The 27,796-nt window shown below is 41.3% G+C and overlaps 1 protein-coding gene across 3 annotated transcripts in view; it reads left to right on the forward strand.

Annotated features, from left to right (window-relative positions):
- EPHA6 (EPH receptor A6) overlaps positions 1 to 27,796 on the forward strand; it is a 900,076-nt gene that overhangs the window by 696,446 nt on the left and 175,834 nt on the right. For all 3 annotated transcript variants that reach the window (XM_075072813.1, XM_075072800.1, XM_075072802.1), the window contains one exon: positions 20,989 to 21,174. In XM_075072813.1, coding sequence (XP_074928914.1) covers positions 20,989 to 21,174 — 186 coding nt within the window. The remainder of the gene's footprint in view (positions 1 to 20,988; positions 21,175 to 27,796) is intronic.

The following is a 27,796-nucleotide window of genomic DNA, read 5'->3' on the forward strand; positions in this document are numbered from 1 at the left end:
CCTCATTAGTTGTCCAATCGGTCAACGAAAGGGAACGCCATGGCCAACAGGCGCCAGCCCCCAAATCAAAGGAGGCTAGCGGATGGACCTGCTGGGCCGCAAGGTATATTCGGCAGGCACCCTTCAGCTCCGAGTGGCCAACCAGCAGGCTGTCCTGAGCCATTATAATTACAACACTTGGGCGGAGGTGGGTAGGTTCACAGAACTACCACCCCTGGACTCTCGCCAGAAATTTGCCGCATTCCTTGAAGAAGGGAAGAAGGTGGCTAGAACCTCGCTCCAGGCTTCTCTCGATGCGGCCGACTTGGCAGCCAGAACTCTGGCCTCAGGTATCACCATGAGGCGTATCTCATGGCTACAGGTCTCCAACCTGCCACCCGAGCTCCAATACACCATCCAGGACTTACCCTTTGATGGCAAGGATCTGTTCTGTGAAAAGACTGACCCCAGGTTGCAGAGTTTAAAGGACAACAGGGTCATCATGCGCTCGTTGGGCATACATACACCTGTGACCCAACGCAGACCCTTCCGGCCTCAACCCCAGCGGCCGTACTTTGTGCCCCAGCACAGACAAGACTTCAACAGAAGGCGTGGGCGGGATGGCCATAGATGCCAATCCGGGCCCCAAGGGAGTCAAAACCATGGCCCCCCAAAAGCACCTCTGGGGCCTAAGTCTACCTTTTGAAAGTATGCACGAGGACAGCGTACTAGTTTCAGGACAGGATCCTTCTCCTCCCTTCTCCAACTGCCTCTCCTACTTCCTCCCGGCGTGGTCCCAATTGACCTCAGACATCTGGGTCCTACGTACGGTGAAACATGGATACCACCTCCAATTTGTTTTAATCCCGCCTTCCCACCCCCCAACCCAGTCCCTCTTCAGGGACCCCTCTCACGAGCAAGTCCTCTTACAAGAGATGCAGTCTCTCCTCACCGCAGGAGCGATAGAGGAGGTACCACCAGACGAGAAAGGAAAAGGGTTTTACTCCCTCTACTTTCTGATCCCCAAGTCCAAGGGAGACCTCAGGCCTGTCCTAGACCTGCGAGGCCTCAACAAGTTTATGGTCAAGTCGAAGTTCCGCATAGTCTCCCTGGGGACTATTATCCCATCCTTGGATCCTGGAGACTGGTATGCCGATCCTCGACATGAAGGACGCATACTTTCACATTGCCATCTTCCCTCCATACAAGAGGTATCTTCGTTTTGTAGCCAATCACCAGCACTTCCAATTCACGGTCCTCCCCTTTGGCCTCTCCACGGCCCCAAGGGTGTTTACGAAGTGTATGGCTGTTGTCGCCGCCCACCTTCACCGGCAGCAGATACATGTATTCCCGTATCTGGACGACTGGCTCCTCAAAGGAACCTCCCAGACTCAGGTCAAACAGCCCGTGGACATAATCATGGACCTATTCTCCCGGTTGGGGCTGCTGCTCAATGCGGAAAAGTCCACACTGGTTCCCACACAAAGGCTGGACTTCATAGGGGCAACCCTGGACTCCACTTGAGCCAGGGCCTACCTACCTCAGCCACGTTTCCAGAGGATCGTGGCGATAATTCGAGGTCTGCAGAACTCCCAAACCATCTCGGCTCTCACGTATCTCGGCGTACTAGGCCACATGGCCGCCTGTACTTATGTGACCAAATATGCCAGGCTCCTCCTCCGGCCCCTTCAAACGTGGCTTAATTTGGTCTACTGTCCGGGCAGGGACCCAATAGACATTCTGGTGACCGTTCCCCCAAGCACCTTACGCTCCATCGACTGGTGGCTAACTCCCTCCCTGGTGTGTGCAGGGCTACCGTTCCATCCACGACAGCCCTCGCTGTCCCTGACGACAGATGCATCATCTCTCTGTTGGGGGGCTCACGTTGGTCCCTTCGTACCCAGGGCCTTTGGTCATCGCAGGAGCTGAAGCTCCACATAAACGTCCGAGAGCTGAGAGCAGTCCGCCTCGCATGCCAGGCATTCCAGCAACATCTTCACGGCCGTTGTGTCTCAGTGTTTACGGACAACACAATGGCCATGTATTATATCAACAAACAGGGAGGGACTCGCTCTTCTCCTCTGTGTCAAGAGACCATTCTAACTCGGATTCTGATAGCCCACTCAAGAGCACTGTAGCCCTTTCCAGGGGTTCGGAACACTATGCGGATCAGCTGAACAGATCCTCTCTTCACGAATGGTCGATAAACAGACGTATTCATTTGATCTTCAGATGGGTTTTCTCCCTAAACTGTTCGCCTCGCACGAACAGAAATGCAGCGTTTGCTCCTTCCAGGTCTTTCATTGGGATCAATCACGGATCATTTCTCATGGTCGGAGCACCACCTGCTCTAGCCTTCCACGTTCCTCTGGTTCACAAGTCCAATATAAACTCCGCAGGACAGAGGCATCTAATCCGATTGCGCAGCGTGGCCCAGCAGGCATACACTGTACCCACTGCTCACCTCATGGCATCCAGTTACCGTGCCACCCAGACCTCCAGGCCTTCACCTCACGCTGTGCTCTGCATGGCTGAACAAGAGTTACACTGTTCGTCCGGTACAGCATATTCTCCTAAGTAGCAAGCCTCCACTCGGTCACGTACCTGCAAGTGGAAAGTTCTCTCCTGCGGTGTAGTAAACACAGAATTTACTCCTTCTGAGGTCTCGATCCCGCTGTTTTGGACTACCTTGGTCTCTATAGCAACAGGCCTGGCATTATCTTCTCTGAGGGTGCACTGGCGCATCTCCACATTCCATCTGAGAAAGTGGACCATCTGTGTTTTCCACACCTTGGTTACTAGATTTTCTTAAGGCCTGGAGCGCCTCTACCCCCCAGTATGCCGCCTGCCCCACCTGGGACCTCAATTAGCCTAAGCACTTATCATCCCCATTTGACATGGTGACTTGCTCACTCTGGACCTTCGTGGAAGACAGTCTCTGTGCCATTACATCGCCAGAAGGTCTTCCGAACTTCGAGTGCTTACGGTGGACCCCGTATACTGTCTTTCACAGGACAGGACAGTTGCACTATCCGGCATTCCTCCCTAAGTTAATGTCAGCCTTCCATACTAACAGACATCTTCTCCCAGTCTCTTCTGACTCACTCTTCTCAATGGAGCGCAGTTTACTCCTTAGATGTCCATACGGCGTCTTTTTATATCGAGTGGACAAAGCCCTCTGAAATCCCCAGCTGTTCGTCGCAGTCGCTGAACGAGAAGTACCAGTCTCCTAGAGGATCCTTTGGTAACGGCTCATACGCATCCATGCTATGACCGGGCTATGTCCGTGGGCATCTCACGCACATTCTAACCAGAGCTTAGGCTTCATCACCACATTCCTGCTAACCATGCCCTATCAGGAGATATGTTGGCCACGACTGTCATCGGTCCACACCTTTGCTTCACACTATGCTCTGGTCCAACAGTCTAGAGATGATGCAGCCTTGGCTCACGGTTCTGCACGTGCCCATCTCACTCCGACCCTCTCCGCTACAGTAAGGCTTGGGAATGCACCTACTGAATGATATGAGCAATCATTCGAAGAAGAAAAGATGGTTACTCACTTTGTAACGTTGTTCTTCGAGATGTGTCTCATATCCATTCACACTCCCCTCCTTCCCCTGTCGAGTAGCCGTCCAAAAGAAGATGAAGGGTGGCCAGGTAGCTGGGTTATCCGTGCCATATTCGCGGCGCCACTCCAGGGGGCGCCCAGCCGACCTGCCGAGTGTTGCTAGGGTAAAAAAGTCTTCCGACGAACGTGCATGCGGTGCGCACACACCTAACTGGAATGGATATGAGCAACACATCTCAAAGAACAACAGTTACAAAGGTGAGTAACCGTCTTTTCCTGACCCCAAATATGGCTTTCAGTTAAACTCTGAGCATGTAGGCAAGACTCACCAGCCAGCACCCAGGAAAGAATTCTCTGTAGTAACTCAGATCCCAGTGAAGACACAGCAACTCGGCTTTTACCTCATTAGCAGCTCAAATTCAAACCCAAGCTCCCCACAGGCTTTAACTTGAGCTGCTGAGTTGTTGTGTCTTCACTGATATATTAACCCAAGATGTCTAGCCCAGGGTTTCTCAAACGGGTCGCCGCTTGTGTAGGGAAAGCCCCAGGCATGCCGGGCTGGTTTGTTTACTTGTCCCGTCTGCAGGTCCGGCCGATAGCAGCTCCCACTGGCTGTGGATCGCTGCTCCGGGCCAATGGGAGCTGCTGGAAGCAGCAGCCAGTAAGTCCCCCGGTCCGCACCACTTCCAGCAGCTCCCGTTGGTCCGGAGCCAGGGGCTTTCCCTACACAAGCAGTGACTCCTGTTTGAGAAACCCTGGTCTAGCCCAAGTTAAGAACACATTTTTTTTGCAGTGCAGGTGAGTGGTTCTACATATGTAGCTTTTTATGTTATATGGGCTGCATCCACCCAATATATATATACTACCTGTATGGGCCTGAGGATGTGAAATGGGCTACAGCTATGTGCTGATTGGGCCACAAGTGGCCCACGGGATAAGAACCACTGAATGTAGACATACTCAAAAGTAAATAAGTGTGTAGGTAAGTCACAGCCATGCTTTTCTCTGAGGGTTACTAAAAAGTGCTTTTAAATCCAAATCTTGTGGATACTTGGGAGGGCAGGTTTCAAGAGGTCATAATTCAGTAAATCAAGATCAATATTCACAAAACCATCTGTTCCTCAGCAAGGGCTACACTTCCATGTCAAATTTAAATTTTCTACCCCAGCCATTTTGGTACCTCAGCCATTTTGGTACTGTTTAAAAAAAACCTCACACACAGACGGATATATATTTAACTGGGAGAAGTATTTTTTTCAGTCTCCAATCAATATTGCCTGAATTATTTGTGCTCATATTCTCAATAAAATAAAATATTGAAAAAATTATTCTAGTAGACACAAAACATGGAAAAATTCAGCCTGAAAGAAGAAAGTTTTAGAAAATAATAACACAGATATTAAGGGGTTAGGATGGAAAGAGGCACAGTCATGCCCACTCCCAAGAAAGGCAATATAAACCAGTGAAATCCAAGAAGAGTGGGAGGGATTAAAAATAACTTTACAACTTGTCTTCCCCTCAACATACAGCAACAGCAGCAAACGCAAAGCAGTACATTTAACAGAATGTGAACATAATCCTTGAATATTTATGATTACATATTCTAACAACTAGCCAATGACAATCAAGTTCAGTAGATTTTTCCACAACAAAAACAGCCAATTTGTTTTATTTTTGCATAATTTTTGAAAACCAAAGATGAGAGAGCACCTTGTGTGTATAAGACAGCCATCACTGGATAAGAATTCTGTTCCCTAATACTGTATAAAAGGCGCAGTGAGTTTGCTATGTGTTTTGATTGTTTTCATTTCTGAATGAGCCTCTTCCTAAAGCTCAACACACCAGACTATTGCCCTAAGAAAGGTAGTAGCAGATTTAAACTTCCAGAATCTTTTTTCCCAGCCTCTTTGTTTTGAAGGAGGGATGAAGGATCTGTGAAGCATCCAGAAGAGCTAAATTGCACTAGGACTTATCTTCAGAGCACTTTCTGATGGCTCTTCAAAGTGAAACAGCCTGAAATTAAAGCAAATCCTCCAAGTCCTCCTTCTGAAAGCAGCTGGTGCTAGGAATGATGATAGAACTTTAGGATGGAAGTTCTGTCCTCATATGTGAAGTTTGCAGAGTTGCACATCATCATCTTTGGGCACAATTTGGGTCATAGCATTAGACCACAGAGGTTATATTATCCATTGTCTTGACAAAACTGGATTGCTCCCTACAGTACAGTATTTAAAAAGCCTGGAAGTGTTTGCCTTTTAGCACATGTTAATTTCAATAGGAAAGATGTAAGTGGGTTCTGCTGACTTAGTGAAGCAAGCAAACTCAGAAAGAAGAAAAAAGTGGCTCTAAGGTGTGATTTGAACAGTCCTGATGTACCAACCTGAGGAACCGCCAAGCTTGGGGAGAAGGCTTCAGCTGAATTTCATTATATCTTATTGCTAATAAAGCCAAACTCCAGGAAGGGAATGGGTTAGACTCTACATAATATGTAGACTTTGTTGTAGAGCACATTGATAATGGCACCTGCTCATATATATCATCATGAGTTATGAGTAATTTATTAATCCCCTCTGAAAAAGAGATAAGGGAGGAGAAAATGAACTGATCCTTTAATGAATAATGGAACACCAGTAACAGCAGCAACATCCTACAGCTGCAGCCTAAGAAGAACCTCACTAGGCTATGTTGGAATGTATGAAGGAGTAGGGACAGCAGTCAAAATTTATGAAGCAGATGTTCTGAGTTTGTTCCCGGAGGGATAACACCCAGGTTTTGAGGACACACCAGCCTGTGTCTGTCCAATACAGGACTGGATGAAGACTCTGAAGCATCTGCTCACATGTATATTATCTATTGTTTTCCTCAGACTGTGTCTCAGGAGGAACAAGATCTCCCAGGGCTTTTTGGTATAGATAGAGTTACAGAATCTGCACTGTTCATTAGGATATAACAGAATCTCCCCTCCCTTCCTGGTGCACTGTCTCTGTTCCTGGGCCAGTGAGGAAGGGTGGGGGAAGTTATCACCTCCTCTCCTTTCTAAGTGACATGTTCCCCAAAGGAAGCAAAGGTTCAATAGAGAGAGACTATTACCGTGATTTTCTCTCACTGAATCATGAAATGAGCGGGGTCATTTCCTTGCATATAGCACCCCTGCTCACTCACCTAGGCAACCACAATCTAGCCATAGGTAACAGAGAAATAATACGTATTGGCTCTTGCTAGGCTGACTCCATGCACCATATTAAGACCAGGCAGGATTTTATTTGCAGGAAAGTTGATATTATCAAGATATTTTCACACCCAGTTTACCTTAGACCTTAGTCCATCCCATGCTTTGCTGCACATTGGGCTACCCACAGTTGCCATCTTTTCCTGTCAACTGCCCTTCTCTGCAATTCTTCCCATTTCGTGTTGAGGGGCTTGATGTCATACAGAACTGTTTGTTTCCATGTTATTTTTGGTCTTCCTCTCTTTCTTCTGGCATTTTCTGGCTTCCGTTCAAGGGCGTATTTGGTAAGCATTCTTTTTCCATTCTCAGCACGTCTCAGCCACTGATGTCTTCTTTTGTAGATTATTTGTGAGAGGGTTCCTTGTCCAGTAATTTTTCTGGCTTCTTCATTCGTATTCCTATTTCTATATATTATTCCCAATATTCGTCTCAGACTTTTGTGATGAAATGCATCCAGCTTTTGCACATCTTTCTTGGCTAAGTTGCCATGTCTCACTGCTATATGTTGTGATGTCAATAACTTTGTACATATGTACACACACAATGCTTTGTACACATTCAGTTTTGTCTTCAGGGAGATGTTTTTGAGTTGCCAGATGTTTCTGAGTCTTCCAAATGCAGCGTTTGCTTTCCCAATTCTTCCTATTATTTCCTTGGAACTAGTACCATCTTGTCCACCTTCTCCAGTTTCTCTTCTTTAATTTTGATTCTGTCCCTATAGTCCCCATTAACATGACTTTACATTTCTTTGCATTGTGTCTCAAACCTATCTTCTTCATTACTTCTTTTACTTGGTTTGTGCATTTTTGTAGTCCTTTGGCATCCTCACTGATAAGAGCAATGTCATCAGCAAAGTCTAGATCAAATAGCCTTGAATTGTTCCATTTTAGGCTATATGTATCACTGTCACATTGTTTTAATTCAGAGTCAATGACTAGCATAAACAAAAAAGAAGACAGGACACACCCCTACCAAACTCTTGTTTTGATGCTGAATGGCTTACTCCATCTATTTTCCATTTTAATGCTGCATTTTGAGTTGGCGTAGAATGCCTTCATAATATTAATTAATTTTGTTGGAATTCCATATTATTCCACAATTTTCCACATTGTTTCTCTGTTTACACTATCAAATGCCCTTTGAGTCCACAAAATTGATGGCAAGACTGCCTTGGAATTCAATTGTGTTGTCAGTAATCCGTCTCAGGGTGAATACAGTGCCTGTGCACGATCTCCCTTGTCTAAATCCAGATTGTTGTTCACATAAGATGGTATCCATCTTTCTTTTCATTCTGTTCAGGAGGACTGCTGCTAATACTTTTCACGTGACAGATAGATGTGTTACTCCCCTGCAGTTTGAACAATTGTTTAGATCACCTTTCTTTGGTAACTTGATTATGATACGAAGGGTCCATTCTTCTGGCACTTTCTCCTCCGTCCATATTATGTTGCACAGCGAACAGATGACTGATTCTCCGTCTTCACCTCCATATTTAAGCACCTCAGGATGAATGCCGTCCAAACCAGATGTCTTGTTGTTTTTCAGCTTCTGCAATGCTTTTTTTACTTTGTCAATTTTTATCTCAGATATATCTATATCTAGGTCTAGTCTTTTATCATTGTTAAATTCCAATCTTGTAATTGGTTTTGGTTGGTTTAGCACTTCTTTGAAGTGTTCCACCCATCTATTTTTTTGTTCCTCCTGTGTTTTCAAAATTTCTCCTTGTTTCCCTTTAACTGGGACACTTCTGAATTGTGATCCATATCCTGTTAATTGTTTCAGGATTGTGTAGATTGTTCTTGTATCATTTCTTTCCTCTGCTTTTTTAGCCAGCTTCACTAGCTTCTTACTTTCTATCCAGTTTTGCTTATCTTTTTTGCATTGTTTCTTTACTGCTTTTTCAAGGTTCCTGTTTTGTTTCCTCAGTTGCATGGTGTAGTAATAAAGCCTTTTGTTTTCTTCTTTTGTCTATAATTTTCCATGTTTCTTCTGAGATCTGCTGTTCTTTATTGCTTCCTCTCTTTCTGCCAATTATCTTTTCAGCTTCTTCTAGCAGTATTTTTCCCAGTATTTTTCCATTTTGTTTTCTTCAAGATCTTTAAGGGCCTCAAACCTTTCTTGACCTCTATCTGGCACTCTTTTCGTAATCTACAATCTTATAGTTTCTGTGTATGGAATATTCTGAGTCTGTGTTCTTTCTTTTTAAGCGCTTTAAACTTTAATTTGACGTCTGCTTTCAGCAAATAGTGATTGCTCCTTATATCTGCTCCTCTGAATATTCTTGTGTCTAACACTAATGTTTTCCATCTTTGACTAACACAGATATAGTCAATCTCATTTTGTGTACGGCCATCTGGTGAAATCCGTGTCTTTTTGTGTATGTTTTTATGTTGGAAGAAAGAATTGCAGATGCCAAGGTTGTTTTTGGCACAAAATTTAAGAAGTCTTGTGCCATGGTCTGTCGTTGTTCCAGCTGTATGTGGGCCGATGACTGTTTCCCTACCTCTTCTTTCATTTCTGGTCTGGACATTAAAATCTCCCATAACCAGGACAAGATCATGGTTCGGTATCTCTTTCATTACATCATTCAATTCTGTATAGAATCTCTCTTTATCCTCTTCATCTGCATTGTTTGTTGGAGCATATGCCTTAACTATGGTGCACCTAATGTGCCGAGAGTGGAATCTAGCTACCAGTAACTTATCTGATATTGGCTGCCAATTCATAAGTGATTTCTTTGCAGAGCTATTCATGATGATTCTTACACCTCTTTCATGTTTCTCCCTGAATATAGCATTGTTTTTTCTCCAGATGTTACCGTACCTTGATCTTTCCATCTATCCTCACAAAGTCCTAGGATGTAAATTTTATATCTGTTCATTTCTTTAATGACCTACGCTAATTTTCTTGGACTATTTAGAATTCATACATTCCAGGTAGTTATGAATGTACTCTTTTTGGCTGTCAGGATTTGGACCACTGAGTGGGTGACTTCCCAGTGGATTTGATCATCCACAGTCATATGTGCATCTGAACGCTTTCCATCCTCCTCAGGCCGTGATTTTTGGTGTATGTGAGTAGTTTTTGTAGCTAGAATTTTTTTTTTTTTTACGGTGACGGGAAGCCACTCCATCAACCAAACCTCCTCCTTTTTGATCCAGGCTTGGGACCGGCACTTGAATCATGAAATGGGCAGGGTTGTTTCCTTGCATATGGCACCCCTCATCACTCATGTGGGCAACCCAATCTAGCCCTAGATACTAGAGAAATAATTCTTATTGGCTCTTGCTATGCTGACTCCATGCACCATATTAAGACCAGGAAGGATTTTATTTGCATGAAAATTTATATTATCAAGATATTTTCACACCCAGTTTAGTTACAATAAATAAGGTTGACTTTGCTAAAGAGCTTGCTAAGTCATTCCACTCATCCCTTAGCAGGCAGCAACAGCTGCTGCTCAGACGATAAATATGAATCCTTCTCTTCAAACCTGCGCAACTAGGGCAGATACATAAATAACACAATTTCAGCCAGATCAAATATACTGCAGAAAGCTATACAGCCAATACACCAAAATTTCCATTTGCTTTATCTGGTATTTGTCTGTAGTTACTTGTATAGAGTGGAAACTAAAACATTCAAAATAATAAAATTCATTCATGCCTTATGGATAACAGCTCCTGATATTTAAGTATTTTTAAATTAATTATGTACTTATGAAAGATGTCAGATGACACACTATCCACAGAACTTATAAAGCATGGGAAGCAACACTACTCGCTACTCTCCTCTGACCAATGTTTTTACATCATTCTGCATGCATCACCTCTACAGGTGAGAGGAGATTTCAGTTTCCATGGCCATTCAGTTCTTGGGCTCTTTGACAAGAGACCAATTTTTTAGACTTTTATTTAGGTAAGAGAGAATATTAAATGACTGTAAAAACCAAAGGAAAAAATATTCTCCAACAGGATTAGAATCATGCTTTTCCTAGATCTAAGTCTGATTGCTCAAGTTTGAAGACTTTAGCTAAACAGGAGAAATGTTGACCCTGAAGCAGTGACTTGTGTATGTGTGTAATAAATAGAAGCTAAGAGCCAGACATCAGTGAAGTCGGCATCTTTTCTTGCTCAGGGGAAAGCTGCTGATAACTAGAGAAAACTGCAGAGTTCACTAACTGTTCAGCTTTAATTATGTGCAAATAATTCTTGTTTTAGTGACGTAAAACTGACTTTCCCTATTGTACAGTTGGCAGAAAGAAGTTAATTGAGCAGTCCAGAAACTTGTTCTGTACAAACCATGCAGTCCTCTCTTTCAACTTGTCAACAAAGATGTTATCTTTTGTTTAAAGTAAAATAGGCTTATCCAAATGCTTGCCACTCTAGCAGCCAGTACAGGGTTACCACATTGGGTCAGTGCATAGGAACAAATACAGCTGCTACTGCTAAAACTATGAAATGTTACCACCAAATGCAGCAAAAACCCATTGAACTGGTGCTAGTCATTAGGCATTTAAATGGGGATGTGGGAGACCAGATGGCAGATCAGAATATAATAGGAATACATGAGCTGGGTAGGAATAGGTGCCTTTCCCTAATATAGCACTCTCTATGAGAAGTTCAAAATTCAGCACTTTTCCTAACAACAAAAACAATAGGATAAAGATCAGCTCACTGGGAGGCACCGAGCTGAAGAGAATCAGAATGTCTTCTGGAATGCTCCTGAATGTAGGGGAAGGGTGTCCATTGCATCATTCCTTAGGCTGGGGCAGAGCGCTCCCCATTCTCTCTATCCAGTCTCTTCTGGCTGAGTACAGAAGGAGCAGCATCATGGCTACACCCCCTTTCCATCTTCCGTGGTGTGACTAGTAGTCCTTTCACACAGAAGCAGCAGAGAGTCCTGTGGCACCTTATAGACTAACAGACGTTTTGGAGCATGAGCTTTCGTGGGTGAATACTGACGAAGTGGGTATTCACCCACGAAAGCTCATGCTCCAAAACGTCTGCTAGTCTATAAGGTGCCACAGGACTCTCTGCTGCTTTTACATATCCAGACTAACACAGCTACCCCTCTGATACTTTCACATAGAGGGGCATAGGGGCTGTTTTCTGACTGGAACCTGCCTGAGCATGTAAGAAAAAGAGGAATGCACTGTGCACACTCCCCAGCTTTTTCACCTTGTCTTATCTGGCCTTGCAGCCTCTTGACCCACCACTACATGTGCCTCTGGGTATGAATCTCAATTATTCTAAGACCTCTTTACATTCCTTTGCCAGCATACACACGCTTTAAGGTACTTTACACTGGCAGCGTGTTGTGAAGGAGCCTTAAGATGCTTGAGAATTCGGGACTTTGTGTGTGGAGAGAAAATGGATGATATTGCAAGCAGTGTCACGAGGAGGTAAGATATACAGGGACTTTATAACACTTAGGACAGTGCAGAGAATTCAACATGAAAGAGAGTCACAATCAAGTCACCCGAAAGGACTACATAGCAGTGAGAAGATGGATCAAATTAGTGAGAGGTAGTAAAGAAATATACGAACACATCAGTGATCAGTGTGATGCTTGACTGAAAGCAACAAGTAGGAGACACCATCGACTGTTTAATACAATGAGAGCTTTTAAAAGGTTTGAAGCCAAGAGTGTGTAACATCAAATTAAACAGTAATAAAACTTGATCAGAGACAGTGGGAAAAATAAAAGGAATGCAGTGCAAACCTGTGCTAGTAGCAAAGTAGAATAATTAATTTCATTCTCAAAATTATACCTATTGCTGGAATGTAACCACCAGTTTACAGTCATTAAGTTGGTGGTGATGCTGTAGAGAATAAATGTAAAATTTCCCAGAGTGACTCATTTTATCATTTTTTTTACTGGGAATTTTCCTTGATTAAACACCTCATCTCCCCATTCACCAATCTTCACCATCCAAGGTAGTGAGACTTTTAAATTTTCAGTAGTATGTTTAGAGAGTACTGCTCTGATTATTACATTCATTCCTGTCATAAACAAAATCTCTTGAGCTAAACATATTGTCTTAAACAGCAGCTGCTTTACCTTAACTGTTATAATCTGCAGACAGTTATGAACATATCTCTGTGTCAAACTAAATACCCTATTTTGTTTTGTGAATACTGTTTTGACTGTAAACTGCACTGTACCTTCACTTTTTCCTTTTTACCCCCATATGGGATTTCAGAAGGTCTTAGCAGAAGATTAACGTTGGAGACCACTCAAGAGGTTTTACCTTGGAGGGTCTTCCACTAAAATGGAAGCATACTAGGACAATGAGCTGGGGGAGTCATCTGAGAGAGGGGACTGAAAGGTTGGGTGGAAGAGCAGAACCAGAACAGGAGGCTATGCAGGAGGAGAATGCAGAGAGGAAGAATCCTGGAATCCTTGGAAAGTCATTAACTCACACTCAAAGGACTCTTAGGAGTGGTGAAGAAACTGAGATGGGGATTTGCATGCAGGTTTTTTTTCCCCCGTAGATCTGTATATCTCTTATGTCTGTCCATGAGTAGAGTGCGATTGGTTTAGAAAGTCCTCTGGCAAAGTCTCTGTATTATTTGCTTTAACAGTCATTAAACCACAAAGGGAGAAATAGTAATCTAGAGGGGCCACAGCTTCAGTAGAACTCTGGGCATACTTAAGAGCTATTGTGGGGGAGGCCTTTTGTTTCAAGGATTAGGCAGTTGGACTGTGGAACCTCATCTCTCAGATAGCGAGTCTAGACAGAGAACCTCCACCCGGAGAGCATGCCTGGATTCCCACAGACAGTGCTGAGACTGCCCAGACGCAGCAACCCCAAGAGCATGCGGGATCCAGGGGTTGGTTCCAAACACTGCAGACTGGTGAGCATCCAGCAGGGGGAGTTCAGCTAGGGTTATAACAGGTACTGCTTTAACTACTACATTCATTCCTATAGTAAACAAAATCTGAAGCTAAAATCTCTTCAATAGTAGTTGCTTTGCCTTTGCTATTATAATTTGCTAAAAGTTATGAACTTACTGCAGAAATGTTTATCATGGAACGTTTTAGAAATCTAAGACTAAATGAATACAGAGCATGGGATACCAACCTAGTTTGTCCATAGAGTCTTTTTTCTTCAGGAGTGAACCTTTGAATCCAGCAGAGTGATTATTAGGGCCATCTGAGACTTTTATAATGATGCTTATTTCACTAACCCATATTTGCCACCACTGGTTCTTCCATCATTCTCTATCTGTTCTAATTGATGACTTCGCTTCATTTCCCTGTATTAGAGATGGCTAGAAAATGGAAATCTCTTCCCATGAAAAATTTCACATTTAAAAAAAAATGTCCAAACCAGAGTCAAAACTGCAATATCTTTTGTGGGAAGGGATTTCAGGAAAAATTCCACTTCAGTTCTCCTGAAATGGAATGTTTTGGCTTCCTTGAGCAGGAAGTGAAATTGACAAGAGTCTTTTAGCCTGGCTTCTGGAGAGCTGGGGTGCTGTCGGGAAAAGACCACCACCCAGTTGATTTTGGATCAGACAGCCTGAGGCACCTTTATGGTTATAACAAGATTACAAGTGTGCACACAGGGAGAAACGGCGTAACCTTATGCAAAAGATAAGCCGCTCTGTCCCTTACAAATTTTACCAAGCTTATAAAGGTTAAAACCGCAAAACGTCATATAGGTTACACAAGTTATTTGCCTCTTTTGGTAAGTAATATTACAGATCAGCAGGTTATTTACTGTAAGTTCAGTTTGGGGTATTTCCAGTTATTGTTTCTTTTGCAACTATACTGACTGTCTTATGACCCCTTGATTGCAAATACATATTGCAAAAGCTATTGGAATATTGCATATATCATGCATTCTGGGAGTGATTGAGCTGGTTATTTGATACCCCCACCTTGCAGTTACCGTAAGCAAGCAGTAATTATCATGCTATATTTTGCTTAAAGCTGGGCTGGCACTCAAGTGACCCTTTGCCCCCGCCGAGTTCCTCTTTTGTTAGTGCTTCATACTTCATTTCTTTATACCTAGTTTTCATTACACCCCAGTTCTTTTTTTATGCCCTAGTGCTTAATATGCTGATAATTTCATGCGCAGTCCTCAGTTTCCAACAAACAAAATGTTTTATTTAGCACCTGGTCTGTTAGAGCCCAAAGTCCGAACATAGGGCCTGTAAAAACAATTACAAAGCTTATCTAACTATAAAATAATGGCCAAGCTATATCTAACAAGCCGGGGCGGGGGGAGTGATCCCTTGTTCCCCTCCTAGTTCCTCTTTTGTCAGTGTTCTATACCCTGTTTCTTCATATCTAGTTTCCTCCCCACCCAGTGCCTGGTATACTGATAAACAAGTTTATTTGAGAAATAAACCCATGGCTTTTATTTTACATTATTTAGCTTGCATTAATTTTAGCTAAAGCCTGAGGCCTGGATATATGGGCCTGTGAAACAATAAAGCTAAAAGCATTTAATTGTTACAATATTATATGTCAAAATCACAGAGGCTTATATTAATGTCAGGGTTCTGCAGCAGGGACTGATTTGATTACTATTTCAATCAGGGTCCCGATGCAGTATTCGTGACAGTGATAGCAAACTCCCAAAGGCAGTGGCTAGACAAGGCTCTATATGGACGGAAAGCTACGAGTATAAGGAGGGGGGGTTATGGTCCCTCACAGTGCTTAGTCTCACAAATCCCTCACAGCTGTAGGAACAGAAGACACAGAGAGCTGGGGTGCTCAACCTCTCCAGCCCCTGAGCTTGCGTGAGTGCCCCAGTGCTCTGCCTCTCTAGCTGCAGTAGTTGAAGGGAGGCTGCACATCTGGGCTGCCTGCCTCTTCAGCCCCAGAAGTGGATGACAGACAGGGAGGGCGAAAGCGCAGGAGGCAAGAAGTCAGAGTGCTCAGCCTCAGCAGCCCTCCTGGAAAGCTTTAGTCTGTTTCACTTTCTGCCTGAAATTGACTGGTGCCTTCCAGACAGGCTGCCATGGAACCATCCTTTCAATTGTCCCCGCAGATTTTTCAGCAAAACTGAAACTTCCGCATGGAAAATTTCAATTTTGTGAAAAGGGCATTTTTCGTTGGAAAAACTTTCTGATGAAAAATTCCCACACAGCATCACCCTATATCTCATGCTATTACCTATGGTAGGCTTTCAGTAAAATCACCATATGGAATGGGGAGACTGGAAGCACCACTACTCAAAATTCAGTTGTTTGTTAGATATCAGATGGGACATGACCATTGAGTTGACACTGAATCACTGAACCAAATCATGTTTATAGCAAGGACTGGCAAAACACATAATGGTTGGTACAGAGCCCCAAACATTTTGTGTCTCCGGATACATAGATGCAAATCTCACAGAGCAGATAGAAAATGTGTCTGCATATATCTGCATAGAGGTCTTTGAGTTTTGTACTTCTGAAGAGAAATTTCTAAAATTTTCTGAGGAAATCATTTTAAAAAATCCCAGTTGTGCAGATCTCTCGTGTGTGCATGAGTGTGTTTGGTGGTAGTGGCGCTTTAACTGTTGGTTTACAATGGGTATTGCCAGAAATGAGGCAAACATTCATATTACTGCTCCTGAGCAAATATTCATATCCTTATATGAATGCAACAGATGACCATGTGGCTAATATGGTAATACAGATTTCACACCTAATACTTGAAAGTGACTCAAGATTGTAATTGTCAAGTTTTCTGAGAAATGACATGGGTATAGAGGTGGGCAAACTGAGAAGCTGAGAGGAACAACTGACTTAATCCTTGAGACCATCTAAATTACTCTCAGTGAAGCTGGTCTGGAATTTTTGATGAAATGTCTTCCCCCTGAAAAAAGTTGATCTGTGAAAACCAAATATTGTTCATAGAAAAAATAGTAGTTTTCATCAATTTCTTGACTTGAGAGAATGTTGCGGAAAAAAGGTGTCAAAATTGGTTAAACATCCTGTTATGACATTTTCTAAATGAAAAATGTTGGTTTCTCAGTTGGACAAGACTTTTATTTAGGAATTAGTTTACTAATTATAGTGAAAAAAATAAAATAAATAACTAGAAAAAGGTTGGAACTGAAGTGAAGTGTTTAGAAATTATTGAAATATTTTGACTGACCCAAGCTGAAATTTTTGTTTGTTTGATGACTTGTGAAAATTTTCAAGATTTCAACTTTTCATCCTTATTCTGGATGAGAAGAAATTTCCAAATTGTGAATATTTTCCCATGAGAAAACAGTTTCCTGCCCTGCTCTAATGTTCAGTGCACGACCAGAGCGAGAGAAGAGAAGGTGGCCACTTTTGACTTCCAGATCCATGGGACTTCTGGGAGGTCAGTTCAGCCCTTTGATACTTTAGAACAGACTCAAAACTCCTCTAAGTTACCCTGGTTTGTAACAACCCCTGGGGCCATTAAGCTGGCCAGGTACTGCTGGAGCACTGCAACCTCTGACCATGTCCTCTCTCTCCCTGGCACAATCTCCACCATGCCCCATATGCTGCATAAATTTAAGTGGGTTTAAGTTTCATTGCAAATAATTTACAAAGTTCCATTAGCTAAATATTATAGAAAGTGAAAGACTCAATTTAATTTTCCAAGTAACTTTATAAGATTAAAAATTTAGTAAAAAAAAGTCAAAGTAACCATAAACTTACATCAATATGTAGGCTTGCGGCTGAACACGGAAAGGTGTTCTGTTTGTTTGTTTTCCTTTTAAGGCACTATATTCTGGTGAATAAACACTGTTTCCATTTAAACCAGTCAATAAGCTCAATTCTCTGGTGTAATTCAACTCCTTTGAAGTCAAAGGAGTTACATGAGAGATGAATTTAACTCAATATGCTTACACAACAAGACATATATACAGTATGTCTAAAACACAAAAACAACAAAAAACCCAGCTATAATATTTTTTTCAGGAAAAACCTTCTTGGGGCTCTCTTAGGTTAATAATTGCAGTGGTGCACAGTGGCAACTATTTTTAGTCTAGTCTAAACAATCAGTTAAACTCTCTTTAAAGTACACAAGCTATGTGGAATGCGCAGTGAAACACAATTCTCTCTTTCCTTTTCAAGTGAAAACTTTATCTTCTCTTCTTGTTAATGGAAAATATTAGTTTTGATTTTGTATTTGCATGACATTGTCTAGGGAAGCAAGCGCTTGTTATGACAATGGAGAAATTTAGTTTGCGGTATCTTTAGTAAACTAATGTATCATCAAATGAGAGATCCAACTGAAAAATACTTTTTAAAAAAGCGAGGAACACACCTAAAACACAACAGAAAAACAGATATGGAGATCCCAGTATACTGTATGCATTGATAACATCAATCCTGAGACCACTTACTGAACTGGGTTATCTAGTGGGATCACAAGTAACAGAAAAGCCACCATTTCATTATTTGACACTGGATCCCTTCTGTAATACATAGAAATATAATTTCTGCCATAAATTTTACTATATACGGTTTTCTGTTATGTCTGAGAATCCAAACAGGATATGACTGTAGCTTTGGTATTCTGGAATTTACCAGAAGTAGTCAGGGAAGTCCCAGATAGTCACAGAATACATGACCTCCATGACAGAATTGTATGCTTACTGGTTAGAGAATGTTTAATCATGCAACCCTGACATTGTCATAGCATAGCATAGCATATAATGACGTGTAATATCTGTTTATTTTATTTATTGTATTGTGTCCAGCACTCAAAGGCTTTGACACAGGATGTCCCTCAAAATGTATATTTTATCATTCTAATTCAAATCTATCCTTTAATGCCTTATCTCATGCCCCGAAGCATAAGTCATCCTTGTATAGAGGCCCAGATAACCCAGTGGAGATCATTCACATTGTGGAAGTCACATGCTTTGTCTATAAGAGCAAAAGTGTAATTCTTCTATTACTTATAGATCAATATTGATAGAAATTTAACTTGACTATATTTGCTTTGAAGAAGTGCTGGATGTACCATGTTTCCTGGACTCTGGTGAAAGTCATGAATTTCATTAGCATCACCCCCAACCATCCCATCCATTATTTCTCAATAACTGTATGATAGTTCAGCTCTAGAAAATAAACATGTTTCTGAAATAACTGTGTGCTCCTATTTCAGTTGGTCAGAGTAAATTCTTATGGATTAGCTTAACACAAAAACATATATATTTTTTCAAAATAGCTTTTTTAACATAAAAGAAAAAGCATTAAGGCTGTCTAACCTATACAGGCATTCTCTCTCTCTCTAAACTATACAGAGACAGAATAATAGAAATGTAGAGCTGGAAGGGCTCCCAAGAGGTAATCTAGTCCAGCCCCTTACACTGAGGCAGGACCAGGTAAATCTAGTCTATCCCTGACAGATGTTTGTCAAACCTTCTCTTAAAAACACCCAGTGCTGAGAATTCCACAACCTCCTTTGGAAGCCTATTCCAGAGCTTAATTAACCTTATAGTTAGATTTTTTTTTCCTAATATAACCTAAATCCTTCCTGCAGATTAAGACCATTACTTCTTGTCCTGCCTCCAGAGGATGCAGAGAACAAATGATCCCCATCCTCTTTATAACGGCTCTTAACATATCAGAAGACTGTTATCAGGTCCCCCCTCATCTTCTTTTCTCAAAACTAAACATGCCCAGTTTTTATGACCTTTTCGCATAGGTCAGGTTTTCTAAACCTTTTATTATTTTTGTTGCTCTCCTCTGGACTTTCTCCAGTTTCTTCACATCTTTCCTAAAGTGTGGTACCCAGAATTGGACACAGTACTTCAGTTGAGGCCTCAGCAGTGCCAAGTAGAGTGAGACAATTGCCTCTCATGTCTGACCTATGACACTTCGGTTAATACACCGCAGAACTATGTCAACCTTTTTTGCAACTGCATCAAATTGTTCACTCATATTTAATTTGTGATCCACTATAACCCCCAGATCCTTTTCAGCAATACGACCACCTAGTCAATTATTCCCTATTTTGTAGTTTGCATTTGATATTTCTCTCCTAAGTGTAGTACTTTGCACTTTTCTTTATTGAATTTCATCTTGTTGATTTCAGACCAATTCTCTAATTTGTCAAGATCATTTTTAATTTTAATCCTATCTTTGAAAGTGCTTGCAACCCTTTCCAACTTGGTGTCATATCCAAATTTTATAAGCATATACCCCACTCTATTATCCAAGTTATTAGGGAAAATATTGAATTGTACTGGACTTGAGACTGACCCCATTAGATACACACTCTCAATGTGGCAGCAAACTATTAATAACTACCCTTTGAGTATAGTTTTTCAACCAGTTGTGAACCTACCTTACAGTAATTTCATATAGACCACATTTCCCTAGTGTGCTTATGAATTGAGAATGTCCTGTGAGACAGTATCAAAATCCTTACTAAAATGAAGATATATCACTTCTACTGGTTCTCCCCTACCCACTTGGCCTATAACCCTGTCAAAGAAGAAATTCGGTTGGCTTGCCATGATTTGTTTTTGACAAATCCATTTCTTATAACCCTATTATCCTCTAGCTGCTTACAAATTGATTGTTTAATAATTTGTTCCTGTACCTTTCCAGGTATCAAAGTTAGGCTAACCAGTCTATAATTCCCTGGTTCCTCTTTTGTTCCCCTTTTTAAAGAAAGGTACTATGTTTGCCCTTCCCCAGTCCTCTGGGACCTCACCCACCCTCTATGAGTTCTCAAAGATAGTTGCCAATGGGTTGGAGATTGCTTCAGCTAATTCCTTAAGTAACTTAGAATGAATTTCATCAGGCCTTGCCAACTTGAATACATCTAACTTATCTAAATATTCTTAAACCTGTTCTTTTCCTATATTGGCTTGCGTTCCTTACCTTGTGTTGTTAATATTAATTGTGTTGAGTATCCTGGTCAGGTCACCATTAACCTTTTTAGTGAAGACTGAATCAAAATAGGCATTAAACACCTCAGCCTTCTAGATGTCATCAGATATTAGCTCTCCTTCCCCACTAAGTAGAAGACCTATGTTTCCTTTGTCTTTCTCTTGTTCTTAATGTATTTATAGAATCTATTCTTATTGTCTTTTATGTCCCTTGCTAGGTGTAACTCATTTTGTGCCTTAGCCTTTCTGACTTTGTCCTTACATTCATAGAGTCCTAAATTCTAAGCCCAAATAGAACTATTATGATCATTGAATGTGACCTCTAGAAAATGTGAATTGTCTGTTAACAAAAGTATTTGCTCTTGTTGGTTTAAGGTGAATTTGGAGAAGTATGCAGTGGACGTCTGAAGACCCCAGGAAAACGGGAGATTCCTGTTGCCATTAAAACTTTGAAAGGTGGCTATGTGGACAGGCAGAGAAGAGATTTCCTGAGAGAGGCTAGTATCATGGGACAATTTGACCATCCAAATATTATTCGCCTCGAAGGAGTTGTTACAAAAAGTAAGTTATTAATCTATTTTATTTCTTCTCTGTTGTGCCCCTGGTTTGGTATCAAAATTAAGGGCATCTTTCATGTTAAAAATAAATGGGATTGCTTTCCACAATAATGACCCAAACCACCAGCGTATGGAAGTTACTATAAACTTTGGGGCCAGTATTTTAGAATAGTGTAGGATATGTGTATTTAATAAGGGATGCTACATCTCTGTAAAAATCCACCTCATTCAAATAATACCTTTAGAGGTTAATATGAAATAGGATTGCAGTGTTATCTACTGGTAAACTGAATACAAGAGAGGAATCTAGAATCCCAAGTATTGTGAACATGAAGGCAAATTACCTTGCAGAGATAGGAAAGTGGTAGCTATATTTTTTGTTTCCCACAGCCACCCACTTTCTATCATTCTATAGTGTTACACTGATATTAGTATCTGAATGAACTCATTTCCTATCTACAAGAAAGTAAAAGTTTAAACACTTTGTTAAAAAATTGTTGTACATTTGCAAAGCCTTTAGGAAAATGTTATGAAGAAAAACAAAAACAGTTCATTCCCTATTTTTAATTTAGAATAGTTTATTAAACTTCTTCATCTTTATTCCTATTCACAAGAAGCAAAAAAACAAACAAACATAAATAATAAAATAAAACCCTTATTGTTCCAGCAATACCCTGATCGTCTTAATCCATATTTTTGTTAGGTTAAGAAACTTTCTAAAGAACTAAAATGCACAGTGACTATTTAAGTCTGAGATGAAAGTCCTATTAATATGCATGAAATTTATTCATAGCAAACTTTTTGTAACAACGAATTCCAAGCCTCAGGAGCCACGATATTCTCATGAAATCCTTGCTATAACCAACTCATGATATTTGCTGATTTGCAATGCTTCGTTATGTTTATTTCTCTCTAAAAGTGGATTTAGACTTTAAGAAAGGTAATGACTGATAGTATAAAGGAGTGAAGTCCTTTATGTTTTTATGTCCAACATTGGCAGTGCAAACTTTTCTGTTATCACCCCTTCAAATTGTCTAACCTAGACTTGGGAGACACTATGTACTAGAAGTAAGATGGCAGGCTGGTTTTCTGTGGTTAAGGCACTGAACTGGAACTGCCACAGACTCACTGTGTGACCTTGGGCAAGTCAATCTCTCTGTGCCGTGGCTCCAAATCTGTACAATGTGGATAATAATGCTTCCCTTCCTCACAATGGCATTGCCCTGATAAATTCATTAATGTTTATGAGGTGCTCAGATACTACAGGGATGAGGACCATATGCCGTAAGCTTCCAGATCAGTATAGTTTGATCCTCATTATTGTTCAATCATTAATCACTCTGCTGAAACTAGCAAGGTTGCCAATTCATGCCAGGTAAGATACCATTGAGGGAGAAAAGCATGGTTGTGTGAGATATGGAAATCTGTAGGATCTTAATTGAAAGCAGCTGCTTGTTTTGTGTACACTGGTGGATAGCCATCCGATAGCAATAATCACTTTCAATTTTTACCAGCCTGGGCTGTTTATGAATGAATGTCAGAGAAATGACTTGACTCCGTATCCCATCTCATTAGCTGATTCAACAGTGTAACTTAATTCTGAAAGAAGCTAGGGATTGTGATTCACAGTAGTTGTTTACATTCAGTTTCATGTTGCATATCTAATAGAATAGAATATACTTTGTGTTTAATCTTTGCCACACTTCTAAATTATTTATAATGTGTTGCATGCATTCTAGTGAGAAGTGGGGCAGGAGTTAGAAACAATGAAATCAGTGCAAGTCTTTGTTCTTAGCACTGGACAGGCAAATTTGGGTCTTACATCACCTTAAATCAATATGAGAATTAGCACTTGTTCTTTCCACTAAGGACTGCAGATACCTTAGTATTGCTTTTAGAATATTTGCCTAAAGGTGATATAGGAGTATGTGCTCCTGTGGCTTATAGTTATAGTTACACAAAAATGTATTGCTGTCAGATAATAATAAAAATCTAGCATTTTGATCTTTAAAAAAACAACTATGTAGGATGCAACAGGATTAATTCTAGCACTGTTTTATTGGTGCAATTGGAACTATATGGATAACAAATTTCACTTTAAATGCTAGACTGTGCAATTTACACATAGCATGAAGTAAGGAACTGTGCAGAGCTGACCTATTCTGCCAGGAGGGGTTCCAAGTTCTCTGGTAAACAGAGGGGGCATGCACTCTGCTGCAGTCCTTCTGCTTCCCAGCATGTTGTGGTGGTGTAGCCATAGCTCCATCTTCTCCCCTCACTGCCTCGTTTCGGACACCATATGCCTCTGGTGGGTAGTGTGCATGTAGTCCTTGCACTTTCTTGAGAGTGCAGAGTCTGCAATTTGGCCAACACAAGCCAAGAGGGAAGGAAGGTTTCTTACTCCCACTGTGAACTCCTAGAAAGGTCAGACAGAATTTGTCTTGTTTGTTGATAAAATGATTATAAGGTGCTTTGTCTTAAGAGGTAGACTGATAACAGCAGAAACTGTTTATCTGATATGCATCTCCATTGCACTAAGCTATAGAGATACATCTGATAGAATAAATTTGATTAATAGAGTTGTACCACTATGCGAGGCACATACTTTCCCCTCTAGTAGCCCTCAGCTGTGTAGCTGTAGCCATTGCTGGTATATATTGCATCAGTTTGCAAAGCAGTACTCTCCTTAACTAAATCATTGGCTATTGAACTACAAAAGAGAAAGTAATTGATTGCAATAAACAGAAGACCGCTACCAACCGCTACCACTTTGGGGAACAGCAAATGCTTCCATGCATTAAACAAATGATAGATCTTACGTTGCATTATCAAGTAAGCAGAAGTTAGCATCTAAGGAATAGTATTCCCCAAAGTTGCCGTGTGTGTGGTTTGTCAAAGAAAAGAATGCTATAATAGCCCTTTCGCAAATGAATAATTCTGCATTTAAAGGATTTACTCAGCAGATGTGTGATTTCCTTTTCTGACTGTTGTCTTTCTTACATGTGCCAGTCATGACCCCATCACAACGGCAGGGAGAGATGGGTATAACTCCTGCACCAGCTCTGTGTCACCAGAGGATCCAGTTACAGTGTGATAGTCCTCCCATGGCCCATTTTGTTGGCTGTAGGAACACTTTCTGTCAGCAGTGCAGACCAAAGCAGGCATGCCACAGCACAGAATCTGGGCCCAGCAGTTCATTTACATCACTACCCAAAGGGCCAGACACAAAAAGGAGCCATTGCTTGCACTGGATTTATTTTAGAAACACTATTGATTTATGTGGATTGCAATAAAAAGGCCATTTGTTGTCTACAGATCCACTCAAATATGCTTGTCTAGAGCAGTGGAGAAAATCCATGTTTACCTTTCAGGTCAATCCACTGTAGTGATGATGTTAGGTCTGCCTTTGGGAGCCCTGTTCATGAGCCAGTTTTTGTTTTTCACTCTGAGTATACTCAGCTGAGTTTGTGTTTTTTTAGCCACACTGACAGCCTTTCATAAATGGGTGTTGGAGAGGTGAGGAAGCTGCTTGCTTCATAGTACTCAGATGTCGCTATGACCGGGATCCGAGGGAATCTGAGGTTGCTTAATTAGGGCAAAACTGCAAAGAATGGGGCAGACAATCTCCAAAGCTGGTGGTTATTCCAATACTTAGTTCCACCAAGCTAGCCAAAAATAGCTTCTATAATATCTGACTGGTTATACAGAAACCAAACACATTTCCCTTAAAAACAACCCAGCCTTTGGGCTCCTTCCAGACAGCCAAGTTATAGAATCATAGACTTTAAGGTCAGAAGGGACTATTGTGATCATCTAGTCTGACCTCCTGCACAATGCAGGCCACAGAATCTCACCCACCCACTCCTGTATCAAACCTTTGCCTGAGCCACTAAAGTCCTCAAGTCATGGTTTAAAAAGACTTCAAGGTGCAGAGAATCTTCCAGCAAGTGACCCATGCCCCATGCTGCAGAGGAAGGTGAAAAACCCCCAGGGCTTCTGCCAATCTGCCCTGGAGGAAAATTCCTTCCCGACCCTAAGTATGGCAATCAGCTAAACCCTGAGCCCGTGGGCAAAACTCACCAGCCAGACACCCAGGAAAGAATTCTCTGTAGTAACTCAGATCCCACCCCATCTAACATCCCATCACAGACCATTGGGCATATTTACCTGCTAATAGTCAAAGATCAATTAATTGCCAAAATTAGGCTATCCCATCATACCATCCCCTCCATAAACTTATCAAGCTTAGTCTTGAAGCCAGATATGTCTTTTGCCCCCACTACTCCCTTGGAAGGCTGTTCCAGAACTTCACTCCTCTGATGGTTAGAAACTTTCGTCTAATTTCAAGTCTAAACTTCCTGATGGCCAGTTTATATCCATTTGTTCTTGTGTCCACATTGGTACTAAGCTTAAATAATTCCTCTCCCTCCCTGATATTTATCCCTCTGATATATTTATAGAGAGCAATCATATCTCCCTCAGCCCTTTTTGGTTAGGCTAAACAAGCCAAGCTCTTTGAGTCTCCTTTCATAAGACAGGTTTTCCATTCCTCGGATCATCCTAGTAGCCCTTCTCTGTACCTGTTCCAGTTTGAATTCATCCTTCTTAAACATGGGAGACCAGAACTGCACACAGTATTCCAGATGAGGTCTCACAGTGCCTTGTATAAATGGTACTAACACCTCCTTATCTCTACTGGAAATACCTCGCCTGATGCATCCCAAGACGCATTAGCTTTTTTCACGGCCATATCACATTGGCGGCTCATAGTCATCCTGTGATCAACCCAATACTCGAGGTCCTTCTCCTCCTCTGTTACTTCCAACTGATGTGTCCCCAGCTTATAACAAAATTCTTGTTATTAATCCCTAAATGCATGACCTTGCACTTTTCACTATTAAATTTCATCCTATTACTATTACTCCAGTTTACAAGGTCATCCAGATCTTCCTGTATGATATCCCGGTCCTTCTCTGTATTAGCAATACCTCCCAGCTTTGTGTCATCCGCAAACTTTATTAGCACATTCCCACTTTTGTGCCAAGGTCAGTAATAAAAAGATTAAATAAGATTGGTCCCAAAACTGATCCCTGAGAACTCCACTAGTAACCTCCCTCCAGCCTGACAGTTCACCTTTCAGTACGACCCGTTGTAGTCTCCCCTTTAACCAGTTCCTTATCCACCTTTCAATTTTTCATATTGATCCCCATCTTTTCCAATTTAACTAATAATTCCCCATGTGGAACGTATCAAATGCCTTACTGAAATCGAGGTAAATTAGATCCACTGCATTTCCTTTGTCTAAAAAATCTGTTACTTCTCAAAGAAGGAGATCAGGTTGGTTTGGCACGATCTACCTTTTGTAAAACCATGTTGTATTTTGTCCCAATTACCATTGACCTCAATGTCCTTAACTACTTTCTCCTTCAAATTTTTTTCCAAGACCTTGCATACTACAGATGTCAAACTAACAGGCCTGTAGTTACCGGATCACTTTTTTTCCTTTCTTAAAAATAGGAACTATGTTAGCAATTCTCCAGTCATACGGTACAACCCCTGAGTTTACAGATTCATTAAAAATTTCTTGCTAATGGGCTTGCAATTTCATGTGCCAGTTCCTTTAATATTCTTGGATGAAGATTATCTGGGCCCCCTGATTTAGTCCCATTAAGCTGTTCGAGTTTGGCTTCTACCTCGGATGTGGTAATATCTACCTCCATATCCTCATTCCCATTTGTCATCCTACCATTATCCCTAAGCTCCTCATTAGCCTCATTAAAGACTGAGGCAAAGTATTTGTTTAGATATTGGGCCATGCCTAGATTATCCTTACCTCCACTCCATCCTCAGTGTTTAGCAGTCCCACTTCTTCTTTCTTTGTTTTCTTCTTATTTATATGGCTATAGAACCTTTTACTATTGGTTTTAATTCCCTTTGCAAGGTCCAACTCTACATGGCTTTTGGCCTTTCTCACTTTATCCCTACATGTTCTGACCTCAATAAGGTAGCTTTCCTTGCTGATCCTCCCATCTTCCACTCCTTGTAGGCTTTCTGCTTTTTCTTAATCACCTCTCTGAGATGCTTGCTCATCCAGCTTGGTCTACAACTCCTGCCTATGAATTTTTTCCCCCTTTCTTGGGATGCAGGCTTCTGATAGTTTCTGCAACTTTGACTTGAAGTAATTCCAGGCCTCCTCCTCCACCTTTAGATCCACAAGTTCTTCAGTCCAATCCACTTCCCTAACTAATTTCCTTAATTTTTTAAGTTAGCCCTTTTGAAATCAAAAACCCTAGTCACAGATCTATTTTTGTTTATCCTTCCATTTAGTTTAAATTGAATTAGCTCATGATCACTTGAACCAAGGTTGTCCCCTACAACCATTTCTTCTATGAGGTCCTCACTATTCACCAAAACCAAATCTAAAATGGCATCCCCTCTTATTGGTTCAGCAACTACTTGGTAAAAGAATCCATCAGCTATCGCATCTAGGAAGATCTGAGCCCTATTATTATTACTAGCACTTGTCCTCCAGTCTATACCTGGGAAGTTAAAGTCTCCCATGATCACACAATTCCCATTAGTATTTACATCATTAAAAACATTAAAAAGGTCTCTATCCATATCCA

Source organism: Chelonoidis abingdonii, chromosome 1, assembly GCF_003597395.2.
Source record: "Chelonoidis abingdonii isolate Lonesome George chromosome 1, CheloAbing_2.0, whole genome shotgun sequence".
NCBI lineage: Eukaryota > Metazoa > Chordata > Testudines > Testudinidae > Chelonoidis > Chelonoidis abingdonii.